This window comes from Cannabis sativa, chromosome 2 (genome assembly GCF_029168945.1).
Source record: "Cannabis sativa cultivar Pink pepper isolate KNU-18-1 chromosome 2, ASM2916894v1, whole genome shotgun sequence".
NCBI lineage: Eukaryota > Viridiplantae > Streptophyta > Magnoliopsida > Rosales > Cannabaceae > Cannabis > Cannabis sativa.
The window spans coordinates 60,127,578-60,141,989 of record NC_083602.1 but is presented as its reverse complement, the minus strand read 5'-3'; the positions used below and the strand labels follow the sequence as shown (position 1 = coordinate 60,141,989).

General features: G+C 35.7%; 1 protein-coding gene across 1 annotated transcript; it reads left to right on the top strand.

Moving 5' to 3' along the window:
* The first annotated feature begins 11,910 nt into the window (after positions 1–11,910).
* LOC133029064 (protein FAR1-RELATED SEQUENCE 5-like) lies at positions 11,911–14,202 on the top strand. Its single transcript, XM_061109498.1, has one exon. The coding sequence runs from the start codon at positions 11,911–11,913 to the stop codon at positions 14,200–14,202; it is 2,292 nt and encodes a 763-aa protein (XP_060965481.1).
* Positions 14,203–14,412: the final 210 nt, after the last annotated feature.

The following is a 14,412-nucleotide window of genomic DNA, read 5'->3' as shown; positions in this document are numbered from 1 at the left end:
ATTACTGTACTACGCACATATTGACATTCACAATCAATGACGAAATAGTAATTAAGAAATTTTTAATAGAACCAACTTAAATGCCTACCTTTCCTTTGAATTACGTCCTTAAAAAACATAAAATAAACATCATACCACATACAATATCTCTAACGAAATAAAAGTTGGCAAATGATGAAGAGGCAAATAAATATAATGAAATATAATTTTTTAATAATGTTTTCATGGTGCATCTTCTCTTTCTCCAAACTCCTTACTTGGTTTCGCAAACCGAGAGTAGTGTCTGCAGGTTTTTTAGGATGAGCTTGATCGATCCAACAAAAGTAATCACATCCTCGACTTTCGTTGTTCTCCTGAATTTAAAATAAGTACATCACCATATTTACAAAGCCTAGTTTAAAATATTATTAAGGCGTTCGAAGTCTTACATAGTGCGGACATCCAAAGAAGCGACGACCCGGATTTGCTCTACTGCTAGAAGTCCAAACATAAGCTAGATCACCACAGTAGCAATGGGGGTGTCCCCCAAGTGAATTTTTCCATGAAGGGAAATCCCTCTCGAACCCGTAGGGGTCCTCTCCAGAACCAGCCACCATGTTTTTTTTTTTAACAAACCAAATTAGGGTGTTAGTGAGGCTTGAAAAGGAGTGTTTCCGTTGACCTTATGGTGGAAATAGGTTGTGAAAATAAATTTAGGGGGGAAACCGAATTTCTTTGAAAACGTTAGAAAGTATATTAAAATTGGGGAGCATATTTCGTGCTTCCTCTCAAATATTTGCTTCAAAGTCTTTGGTGCACTATACTTATATACAAAAAAGTAGTGTCAATCAATCACAAGCAGTCCAATCAAATTAAAATAATATTTTATGTTAACTCTATGAACAGTTAAAAGTACAACACATAAATATTTCTCCCCACATGAATAAACCACATATACAGCCGGTTTAGTTTGGTTTAATGGAATTGTATGAACTTTCTTATATTTTAATTTTATGTTATGTCCAAATTTTGTTATGGTTTGGTTCAGTTTGTACGTGTAAGAAATTAGTACAATTTGTGAGAGAAAAAGTTGTTATTAGTTTGTATTGGAATTCTAATTTCCAATAATCAGTTGACATGTGTAGGATGTATTACCTTCTTTAATAAAATAAAAAATACTTATTTAAATATACAAACCTTTGAAGTCAATATGAATGAAAATAATGTGTGTCATTTAAATATACATTTTGAATTTTGAGTGGGTTAATATCAATGAAACTTAATTTTTGTCTTATGTTAATAGAATCTGCTACAGTACATATGATGTGACATATAACTATGTAAAACTCAGCCAAGTACGTTTTTACAATAAAATAATAATTTCAACACTTAAAGTAAACAACAAATCCTTCAAAACCCTAAAAAACAATTTTAAATAAATGAGGAAGACCTTTTTTGTATTTTAAAATAATAAACATTTTAATAATATTTTCCCATCAATCCATATACGGTCAAATCAGTAGGTTGTACATGAGGAAGCAATTTGACATAGGACTGTAAAAAACGCTGACATTCGCCTCCCGCATATCTTTTTCTTCAAGAGTCTGGCGCACCGTTGTGTCAAATATTATAACACTCATTCCTCGGTCGCCTTGTCCACTCGGGAGGTTAAGGTTCGGTAGGATGACATATTTGGGTGGCCGTTTTGGAAGTAGTTCCCGCCACCCTAGTCCACCCATCCCAAACCTTCGTCAACATTTCCTGAATACACATGTACCACATACATAAAAATTTAAGAAACAATTTGTAATAATATAATATTGAAATAAATAGACATAAAGAGTTGAGTTATTACCAAAATTTGTTATGAGATGATTTATTGAATTGTTGAAATTCCCTTGATGCACCTACAACACACGGTTGCGGTGCATACCAATCCTTCGTTTACACATCTTCACTTTGGTGCAACAACAATACATAATTTATTTTTTTAATATATTATACACACGTCTACATATAGGGAGTGAGTTCTCTAGGATAGGGTTTAATACGAAATTGTGAAGGAGTAAGGAGAGGTAGAGGGGTATATATAGTACTTGTGGATGTGATTGTTGAGTGTAGTCTTGACAAAAATTTAAAAATAATAATTAATAATATAACCCTAGGTACGGCTACAAATAACCTAAAGCTATTTATTTGACTTTTTCAATCCCTTGAAAAACGTAGTATCAACAAACCCAACCCCTACTAACTTTTCCTTGGAAGACGTAATTGGAACCAATATGCATGCTCGGTGACAACATTGAATTGGTTCACTGTGCTAAACAAAAATTATGTATTTAAATAAGGTAAATGTTGCTCCCATTGTTATCACATGTAGCAACAAATATCCTAATATTATGTCCAAATAAACATGTGTGGCCAAATGAATAAGAAATTAAATTAGGATGTTTACTAATAATGAAAACTCAATATTTATTTAAATACGATTTTAATATTTCATTAAAATATTATTCGTTGGAGTAAATATTGCAATAATTTTTGTAAGATTACATTAACGTATCACTCGTTGGAATCAAGATTACAATAATTTTTTGAATACTATATAAATATAGATATTTAATAACAAAATTGTTTAATGTTATGAATACAATAGTAGTTTAAGACAAGAAGTGACTCTAGTAATAAAATCAGGAGAATAGTGAATCTGGTACGCGTCATGATGAACTGAGTACACACTCAGCCCAAACAACCTAAATTCATAGTGCGACTTCTCCCATACTGCATCGGTGTCACTCTGTACAACCCTAGGTCAAACTTGATTCGGTGAGTTCGTTAGAAGAGGAGTGACTCGGGTATCAACAAGAAACTTCACTACATACTATGTCACCGCGCATGTAAACACCGCGAGTGACAACGTCGATACTACGAATGGTTGATCGTCGCGTCGTACAACCCTAGCTCGAACTAGATTCATTGAGTTTTTTAGGAGGATAGTGACTCGCACACCAAAGCTAACTTGACTACATACCGTGTGTCACCTTAACCAAAAACACCGAATCCAGGTTCGACCCGGGGTACCGAAATCACTACTCTCCCAACGAACTAACCGAATCCAGTTCGACCTGGGGTTGTACTGAGTGACACTCAACCATTCGTACTACTGACATTGTGACTTGCGGTGTTTACGGGCCCGGTGTGGCACAGTATGTAGTCCAGTTCGCTTTGGGGTACCGGAATCACTACTCTCCCAACGAACTAACCGAATCCAGTTCGACCTGGGGTTGTACTGAGTGACACTCAACCATTCGTACTACCCACAATGTGACTTGCGGTGTTTACGGGCCGGTGACACACAATATGTAGTCGATTCGCTTTGGGGGTACGGAATCACTACTCTCCCAACGAACTAACCGAATCCAGTTCGACCTGGGGTTGTACTGAGTGACACTCAACCATTCCTACTACTGACATTGTGACTTGCGGTGTTTACGGGCCCGGTGACACACAATATGTAGTCCAGTTCGCTTTGGGGTACCGGAATCACTACTCTCCCAACGAACTAACCGAATCCAGTTCGACCTGGGGTTGTACTGAGTGACACTCAACCATTCGTACTACTGACATTGTGACTTGCGGTGTTTACGGGCCCGGTGACACACAATATGTAGTCCAGTTCGCTTTGGGGTACCGGAATCACTACTCTCCCAACGAACTAACCGAATCCAGTTCGACTCCGGGGTTGCTGTACCGAGTGACACTCAACCATTCCTACTACCGACATTGTGACTTGCGTGTTTACGGGCCGGTGACACACAATATGTACTCAAGTTCGCTTTGGGGTACGGAATCACTACTCTCCCAACGAACTAACCGAATCCAGTTCGACCTGGGGTTGTACTGAGTGACACTCAACCATTCGTACGACTCACAATGTGACTTGCGGTGTTTACGGGCCCGTCGACACACAATATGTACTCAAGTTCGCTTTGGGGTACCGGAATCACTACTCTCCCAACGAACTAACCGAATCCAGTTCGACCTCGGGTTGTACTGAGTGACACTCAACCATTCCTACTACTGACATTGTGACTTGCGGTGTTTACGGGCCCGGTGACACACAATATGTAGTCCAGTTCGCTTTGGGGTACCGGAATCACTACTCTCCTAACGAACTAACCGAATCCAGTTCGACCTCGGGTTGTACTGAGTGACACTCAACCATTCGTACGACCCACAATGTGACTTGCGGTGTTTACGGGCCCGGTGACACACAATATGTACTCAAGTTCGCTTTGGGGTACCGGAATCACTACTCTCCCAACGAACTAACCGAATCCAGTTCGACCTGGGGTTGTACTGAGTGACACTCAACCATTCCTACTACTGACATTGTGACTTGCGGTGTTTACGGGCCCGGTGACACACAATATGTACTCAAGTTCGCTTTGGGGTACCGGAATCACTACTCTCCCAACGAACTAACCGAATCCAGTTCGACCTCGGGTTGTACTGAGTGACACTCAACCATTCGTACGACCCACAATGTGACTTGCGGTGTTTACGGGCCCGGTGACACACAATATGTACTCAAGTTCGCTTTGGGGTACCGGAATCACTACTCTCCCAACGAACTAACCGAATCCAGTTCGACCTCGGGTTGTACTGAGTGACACTCAACCATTCCTACTACTGACATTGTGACTTGCGGTGTTTACGGGCCCGGTGACACACAATATGTAGTCCAGTTCGCTTTGGGGTACCGGAATCACTACTCTCCCAACGAACTAACCGAATCCAGTTCGACCTCGGGTTGTACTGAGTGACACTCAACCATTCGTACGACCCACAATGTGACTTGCGGTGTTTACGGGCCCGGTGACATACAATATGTACTCAAGTTCGCTTTGGGGTACGGAATCACTACTCTCCCAACGAACTAACCGAATCCAAGCTTCGACTCGGGGTTGTACTGAGTGACACTCAACCATTCCTACTACTGACATTGTGACTTGCGGTGTTTACGGGCCCGGTGACACACAATATGTACTCAAGTTCGCTTTGGGGTACCGGAATCACTACTCTCCCAACGAACTAACCGAATCCAGTTCGACCTCGGGTTGTACTGAGTGACACTCAACCATTCGTACGACCCACAATGTGACTTGCGGTGTTTACGGGCCCGGTGACACACAATATGTACTCAAGTTCGCTTTGGGGTACCTAATCACTACTCTCCCAACGAACTAACCGAATCCGAGTTCGACACCGGGGTTTATCTTCGAGTGACACTCAACCATTCCTACTACTGACATTGTGACTTGCGGTGTTTACGGGCCCGGTGTGGCACAGTATGTACTCATTTAATCATGAAGCGTACCAGAGTCACTATTCTCCAGACTTTATTACTACACTCACTTGTTCTCTCAAACTACTATTGTATTCGTAACAGTATGTACTCATTTTAATATGTGAGAAACATAAAATGAAGAATAATATTAAAAGTATTTTTTTGTTAGTTTTTTATATTTTTAAGCTATATTATGTTATTATATTATTTAAGATACCCTGAAGTAACTTTTTTTTTTTTTAAATGTAACTCTTATAATGTTTTAAATGTGTCTGATAAAATAGTTTTATAAAAATAAGTTTATTTTTAATTTAATTTTCTAATTTCAAATATAAAAAATTTAAAAGTAGTAACTTGTTTTCATACATTAAATTTTATTTAAATTTAAATATTCTTATATAAAATAAAAAAAGAAAAAGACTAAAATATTTTTAAAAAAAAATTTAAAAAAAAAGAGAATGTTTGACAAGTTTATTTTTATTATTACAAAAAATATATTTTTACTATATGTGTCATGAGTCATATACAAATAATAATTAAAAAAGTAGGGATGCCTAAAAAAGTAATTGGCAAAAAAAAAAAAGAAAACGTACAACCGCTGAATTAATATATTTTAAAATTATTAAAGTGAGAATATGTGAGTAGCTCATTATTTCATTTTTTTAATAATAATATTAATAAAGGAGAAATTTTTTCTAACCACAATCAACCAAACCACAACAAAATCGATAATTTCGTTGGTTGGAATTACGTCTTCCAAGGAAAAGTTAATAGGGGGTTGGGTTTGTTCAAATTACGTTTTTCAAGGGATTGACAAAATCAAATTTGTCTTGGGGTTATACCACCTTTGGCCGTACCTAGGGTTATATTAATTATTATTTTGTAATATTTGACAAGACTACACTCAACAATCACATCCACAAGTACTATATATACCCCTCTACCTCTCCTTACTCCTTCACCTCTCAATTTAGTATTGTTTTCTTTCCTAGAAAACTCACTCCCTATCTGTAGACGTATGTATAGGGATAATATATATAAAAAAAAAATAGTAAAAAAATAGGATTGGTATGCACTACAACCGTTTGTTGTAGGTGCATCAAGGGAATTTCAGCAATTCAATCAATCATCTCATTAGAAATTTCGGTAATAACTCCACTATTTACGTCTATTTTTTTAAAAATTATATTATTACGAATTGTTTCTTAAAAATTTTATGTATGTGGTATATGTATATTCAGGAAACGTTGACGAAGGTTTCGGATGGGTGGAGTAGGGTGGCCCGAACAACTTCCAATCATGGCACCCAAATATGCCATCCAACCGAACCTAAACCTCCAATAAGGCCACCGAGGGATGAGTGTTATCTATCATATTTGACACAACGGTGCGCCATACTCTGGAACAAAATGATACGCGGGAGGCAAATGTCAGCGTTTTTACATTTTTTGGTAAAATTATTATTTTATTATAAAACCGTACTTGGGTGAGTTTTAAATATATATGTCACATCATATGTACTGTAGGAGTTTTTATTAACAAAAGACAAAAATTAATCCATTTTGTTGGGTTAATCCAAATGTTAATCCATTAGTTGGTTGTTCACTTTTATTATTTGAAAATTGTAATGTTTAATACTTTATTGTAATCAAGAAGTGAGAAATTGTAATGTGGTTACTACAAATTAATTAGCATATATAAAAGATTTCTTTATTCTAATAACGTATTTCTACGTATGTCTTTCCAACCCTAAAATCAATTTTCAACAGTCACAGAAATAAATTATATGAAAATATGGTTGGAACGTATTTCAATGTACGTCAGAAGCTGGATCTCCCATATCTCAATAAGTTCAAGTTTGAAAATAACGTACATCAATATACGTGCAGAGTACCTTAAATCGGAAATACAGTACGCTGCAATTATGTTTACTCAATATTTGAATTTAATGAGATAATAAGATTTTTTTTCAAATGTAAACTATAATTTCGAACATATTTATTCGTACATTACTTATTTTAATACATTTTGAACCATTTCCTATTTAGGACCACGTTTTAAAGTTGTTGGGAATTATTTAAAAATTGTCCAAATATTGTAATCTTCTTAACCAAGTATGGACTATTTCCTCTTTAATTTGTAGATACTAACTAAAAAAATCAATAGTTGTCTTATCAATATTTAATTTTCTGTGTACGTCCCACAGTGTACTCACTGACGTTAAATGGAGTATTTCCTACACTTTAAATAACGTACGTCAGCGATTTCACAGTGTAACATCAAATCAAACTGACTACATTCTGACATGCAGATCTCATGGGATTCCCTGATTTGAGTTAATTAATATACTATTTCAAAACACGAAACCTACCAGTAATTACTTAAGGAGATTTAATATTTGTTGGGCTCTAATATACTAATATGACATTTTTCTTATTAAAATTTGGACAAATCAATTAGGTCAGATTTAATAAATTATGATAGTAGTACCAACAACGATTATGATGTCAAATTTTAATAAATTATTCACGACTGAAATGAGTAGATGTCACATCACCTTTTTAAATTTCACCATTTAAACCATGTACTTATTATTACCATAACATTTAAATATTTAGGTGACAAAGTATTCATTAAATAATTACTCCTTCTGTGGGATCCGACCAAAATATTAAAAAAAAAAGTCATACATGTCACGTGAATTCTTCGAGTATTGTGCCAAATATTATAAAAAAAAACTTGTTTTTATTATTTATTATAATTGTAGGGAATGTTCTATTCTATGTACCTTATATTTTGATCTCTATAAATAGACAAACATCCTACATATAGTTACTTTATTTCTAATAAAATAATTAGGATTAATACAATTAAGAGCACCATGATTTTATATCAATATATTATAACATTTTATGTTAATACATATAATACAGTTTCATTTTTTTTTTCTTTTTCTGAAAATTAATTTTATAATTCTAAATTTTAATGCATATGGTGCATGGGACCTCACATTTGATCTTTATGTTCAATTAATATTGATTTTTTTTTTATATATAATATTTTATTTAGAAACATTTTGTGTTCTTATTTAAATTTAGGCTAGTAAATTTAAATTAATACAACATTTAACAAAAAAGAAGGCAAATACTCATTTTGACAAATTATTTAGATGGTGTTTTGGCACTATAATTAAAAAATAAATTTTATTCTTAACAACTGAAATTTTTTTTTAATAATGCCTACAATTATAAGTGTTTGACAATATTTTCAGAAGATTTTTTTTAAAAAAAAAAAAATTAAAAAAATATAAAATTTTGAGAACACCAAAAAGTTATTTGTCGGAGTTTAATTTCATCAATTATTTTTTTTCCAAATTACTTTATCTCATTATTATTGAAAAAACTTTTAAAATGCATTTCTTTTTTATGAATATATTTATTAATTTTTTTATTGAAGTTTATTTTCTAAGAAAAAAAGAAAGAATAAATAAATAATTTCTGTTTTTACAAAATTACATCAAACAAATATTTTTTAATTTTTCAAAACTTCAAAGTATGTTTTATATTATCATTATTTTAAACAATTTTAAAAAAAATAAAAACAAAACCAGAAAAATTCAGAGTGACTCCTCTTATTATTTAAGATTTGAAAACAATTTTATGTTTTTATAAACTCAAAAGGTGGGTCTACATACAAATTCTTGATTTAGTTAAATATTTTCAAAAACAAAATCTGGGTATTATTTTGAAATTTAGATTGAAAAATAAAAACACTATTTTTCATGTTTCAAACCGTGTACTTATTACTTGAAGATGGTGATGTGACATTTTTATACGGCTGTAATAAATCAATTCACATCATTCATTATGTCTTCCATCTGTACTAATACTTAAAAGCATTTTATTTTTACTTTAATTCTGGAAATTATTATTTAAATCATAAAACCGTACGTAATTTTGTTTTTAATATAAACATGTCACATCACTTAGTACTTTCCCGATATTGCTTAGATTTTGTTTGTGGGATTTGATTCACCTTCTCCTTCTATTAAAATTGGTTAACTAATAAATGGGTAAATATTACCATTGTCAAAATTTATTAACTATGAAATGGTTAAATTCGGAAAAAGAAAACCAATATTATTACATCAACCCAATCACGTGTACATCAACCCACCAACCCACTATATAAGTAAAGGTTATGTCTATTTACTAAGCATTTTTATCAAACCCCGTTTTACTGTTACCTACATCAAATGGACCCTTACCAAAACTTCAACCCTTTTGAAACAAGTCCTCAAAAATCCCCACCGCATCCTTTTTCTTCCACAAGACACGTAGGTACACCGTCACGGAGTCCAAGACTCCGTTCAGCGTCCATCTCAGGATGTCCTAACTGTGCAAGGCTCGAGTCTGTTCTCCACGAACACGAAAAAATTATAAAGAAGGCTCATTTACGAGCCACGGAGGCCAAGCAAGAGTCATACAAACTCGCGGAACATCTGTACCATTCAGCCCACGCCATGCAAGAAGCCAACAGTTCAAGAGAAAAATTAGAGGGTATCATGGATGACATTCTCGACTACACCGAGGTGTCCATTCCCCACTACCTACTTCATGTGAAACAAGAATCACCAAGCACTACTCCAAGAGAAAGCCCTTCACGACCAAAGTCCCCGTTCAGAGACAATAGCCCTCCGTCTCAAAGGAAGTTCCCTCAAGTTATAGAACTTGATTGAACATCCGTTCGGTTTCAGTCGTGGTATTTTTCATATATATATACTGTACTTTTGTTACAACTCATCTCATATGGCTGTTGAATCAACTTTTTGTTAGGCCATTTAATGAGATTGAAGCACTTCTATTATATATCTACTTGTTTGTAACTTTACTATATTATTTTAAGTTTTTTTGCTTTCTGTTTGCAGTTGTGATTTCACAATGATTCACTTCACTTTTACTTCCACAATTAATTAATGAGGAAAGTGACATTAATACTCCAAAATAAACCAAAGTACATATTTCATAACAAATACTGATCGTACAACATTATAGCTTAAAATATAAAATAACATAACTTGGACACTAACACAGTGCATCATTTACTGTTTTTGGGAGAAGTATCCACTCCTCCTTTGTCTCCAACTTCTATATCATCTCCATTTCGGTCCTCACCTTTCTCAGTCGAATCTTTCACATTGTCCTGTTCGGGTGATTTAATTGCACCAGAACATTCACCCTCATCAAACAGTGAGCAAACAGAATTAAGGATAGCCTCTTCATCATTATCATCATCAGAATCCCACATGCAGGGAAACTCATTAACACAGCAAAGTTCTCTAACTTTCTGCCCAGTGAAGCATTCTCCCGTCTCTCCATGTAGACATAAAGCAGAAAAAGCTTCTATGAAAGATTCATAACGAATTATTTTTATGGACGCATCAGAAGTAGTGTTTTTGCTTACAGCATCTTCGTACGTACTATAGATACCTTCATTTGGTCCATTGAAAATAACCCAGTGTGGACCTGAACTCATACTTGATATATTGTAATGCTAATAACTAAGTTACAAATTAATTTCTCTATAAACTTGATGCTGGATTGGAAAACGTCTCAAGTGTCTTATATAAGTCGTGGAGAATAACCCTGTAGTACGTTTTCTAGTTAGCTGTACTCCATTGGGATGTACTCCATTGGGCAAATGTGATGTGTCAAAAGAGGGGTGCTTAAATCTCTGAATTACACAATTAAATACACGTGTAGGCGTACGTAGTATGGTCAAATGTCAACATTATTCATCAATGCCGTTTTTCCAAAAAACCTAATGTCCTACGGTACTGTTCTAACGTACGACGATGGTTTAACTTATAAGAAGATGTAGGTGAAGGGCCCATTAATATCAGCCCAACATAAATAAATCCCCAACATATATAAATCAGTAAAACTACCCATTCTACTAAAATAAGTCATCACTTTAATACACGTGTACACGCATGGGGTTTTCATAATAGTACTGCGTTATCTTTGTAAAGTACAGGAATGGTTGAATTCATTAAAAGATGTTGGTATAGGCCCATTAATATAAGCCCAATGGATTTAAATGTGAACAACTAACCATTTATTAAAATTTTCTTCTTTTCTTAACATATTTTTTTCCAAAAACAATAAAAGTACAATGTTTTACTTCGGACGTACGAATATGGTTCACAACATTGAAAAACTTAGGTGAACGCCCATTAACATAACCCCAATCTATTTAAATCCCACCACCAAACCTTTCAACTCAATAACATCAACCCTTCAAATTTTTCGTCAAATAAACTTATTTCACAATTACATGTGGAATGAAATTAAAACAATTTGTACTATTATACTGTTATGACGTACGAGAGGAGTTGAGTTCAGATTGTAATATTGAAGAGGCCCATTAATATCAGCCCAACAGCTTTAAATGTGATCACCAACTCCACACAACCCTATTATCTCAGCCTTCTATACTCACAAAATCTAATTTCAATCCCCTCAGCACCCTCTACACCTTACTCCTCATCTACAATTCTTACAAATCAATAACAAGCCAACATGAATGACGAACACACTTATGAATGGGAAACCATCACAGCAGAGCTAAACATCATAAAACCAGTGAATGAGATTGAGATACAGGACGTGCTAGGCAAGAGTCTCGACAAACTGGAAAAATGGGAAGCATTCTACGAAATGTATGCGAAACGGATGGGTTTCGGCACAAGGAAAGACGATGTACGACGTTCTCATGGGGTCATTGTAATGCGGAGGTGGGTTTGTTGTTCAGAGGGTTCGAAAAAAATCGCATCACCGGACACACCAAGAAAAAAAAGACCTCATGATGTCACTAGAACCGGATGTCAGGCAGCATTGCGTATTTTACTCACACAACCGTCTAACACTTGGAAATGCAAAGAGTTCAGCACAATGCACAATCACGAGTTGGCTTCATCAAGTGAGGTACAATTTTTGAGATCATATAGAGTTGTCTCCAATGGGTTGCTTGCCCAAGTCAGGTCGATGAACTCCGTAGGAATTAAAACTGCCAACATAATGTCTCATGTTGCTTTGCAAAGTGGAGGTTACGAGAAAATGCCATGTCAACTTCGAGATGTGTACAACAGGGTTGCTGGTGCGAAGCGAGAAGAGAAGATAGAGACGGACTCAGAAGGGGCTCTGGGATTTCTTGATTGTCTCGCAGAGAAGGATCCTAATTTCTTCGTTGTCTATCAGGTTGACGACGAGAATCGCTTGGCTAACTTATTCTGGGCAGATGGAAACTCACGCGTGGACTATGTAGCTTTTGGGGATGTACTAGGATTTGACACAACCTACATGACGAATGAGTACAATAAGCCCCTCACTGTTCTCATTGGCGTCAACCACCATTTCAACACATGCATCTTCGGATTTGCTCTCCTCCTCCACGAGAAGCTTCCATCATATTCTTGGCTACTTCAAAAATTTCTAGAATGCCATGGAGATAAGAAGCCAAGTGTTGTAGTTACTGACCAAGATGCGGCCATGAAACAGGCTATCGTTGAACACATGCCTGATGTTACGCACCGTCTCTGCGCTTGGCATCTCAATACAAATGCTTCGAAAAAGGTTAAAGATCCGATCTTCTTAAAAACATTTAAGGATCTCATGTACAACTACTACGAGGAGGAAGAATTTGAAGCAAGATGGTTAGACGTCATCCAAACCCAACAACTAACAGATAATGAATGGTGTCAAACAACATTCGAGTCAAGACAACAATGGGCAGAAACGTATTTAAGGGGTTCATTCGTTGCAGGAATGAGAACCACACAACGTTGCGAATCCATCAACTCCGCTCTAAAAAAATTTTTAGAGAAGAATTATTGCTTGCGTGAATTTGTAACAACCATAGATATGACAGTCTCAAAGCTCAGACACAACGAGACTGCAAATGACTTCAAAAGTAGATGCACTCGACCTCACCCACCTAATCCTACATGCTTGACCACTTACTACAACCAATGTGCTGAATTCTACACAAGAACTATGTACCACAAGGTTGCTGAGCAGCTTGATTTAGAGAATAACTATTTTGTCCTAACTCAAGAGCAAGAAGGAGAGTGGCAGATATTCACCATTGGAAAGTTCCAGCATCCGGACGTCCAATACCGAGTTCATTACTGTGAAGGCCGACGAGCACTGCACTGTAGTTGCTTGCTCTATGAAAGTCAAGGGTACCCTTGTAGACATTTATGGGCTACAATGAAAAGATTAAACATGAGAAGAATACCTAATTCTCTTCTCATGAAGCGATGGAGCAAATCCGCAAAGATAAATCTCCACCTACATTTTAACCCGCCAGCACAACCACAACAGCACATTTACGAGATGGCTAGGTTTGGATCTCTCAGTTCACTGACTTATAACTTCACTTTCTATGCAACAAAATCAGAGGATTTGTACAACCGTGCAAAGGAAGAGCTTGAACGGCTAACTCTAATGTTCAAGGAAGAATTTGACTTGAATTCCAATCCGGAAGGAGAGACGCCACAACCTGGAAGATATCGTAGCAACCCCAACATTATTAAAGACCCCGAAGTTGTGAGAACAAAGGGTACGGGAAATACAAGGGAAGGACCAAACGGGGAGCAGATCCCAAGAAACTCAAGACATTGTCGCATTTGTCGCTCATCAGACCATGATTATCGACGGTGCCCAAATCGTCAACATAACACTGGATCTCAGGGGCAACAACCTCCAAACAATCAACCAGCATCTGACTCATTCAATGACCACTCCAACGCGTATTTCCCGGAACCGCCTTCCTCCACACAAGAGTCTTACTATGGTCATTCTTATAACTAGCTACTTTTAGCCATTGTTGTTTTAACGTTTATGACTCTACTTATTGCTTCAAAAATTCTACATTTATATACTTCTTGTTATGTTTGCTGTGTTTAAGGTAATTCTCTCATCTTCACCAAACCTCAAAATTATTATTGACGAACAACTAAATTATGCCTAGGAAAAAAAACTGAATCTTATAAGGTGAAAAAATATATTTTTCTGGTAATT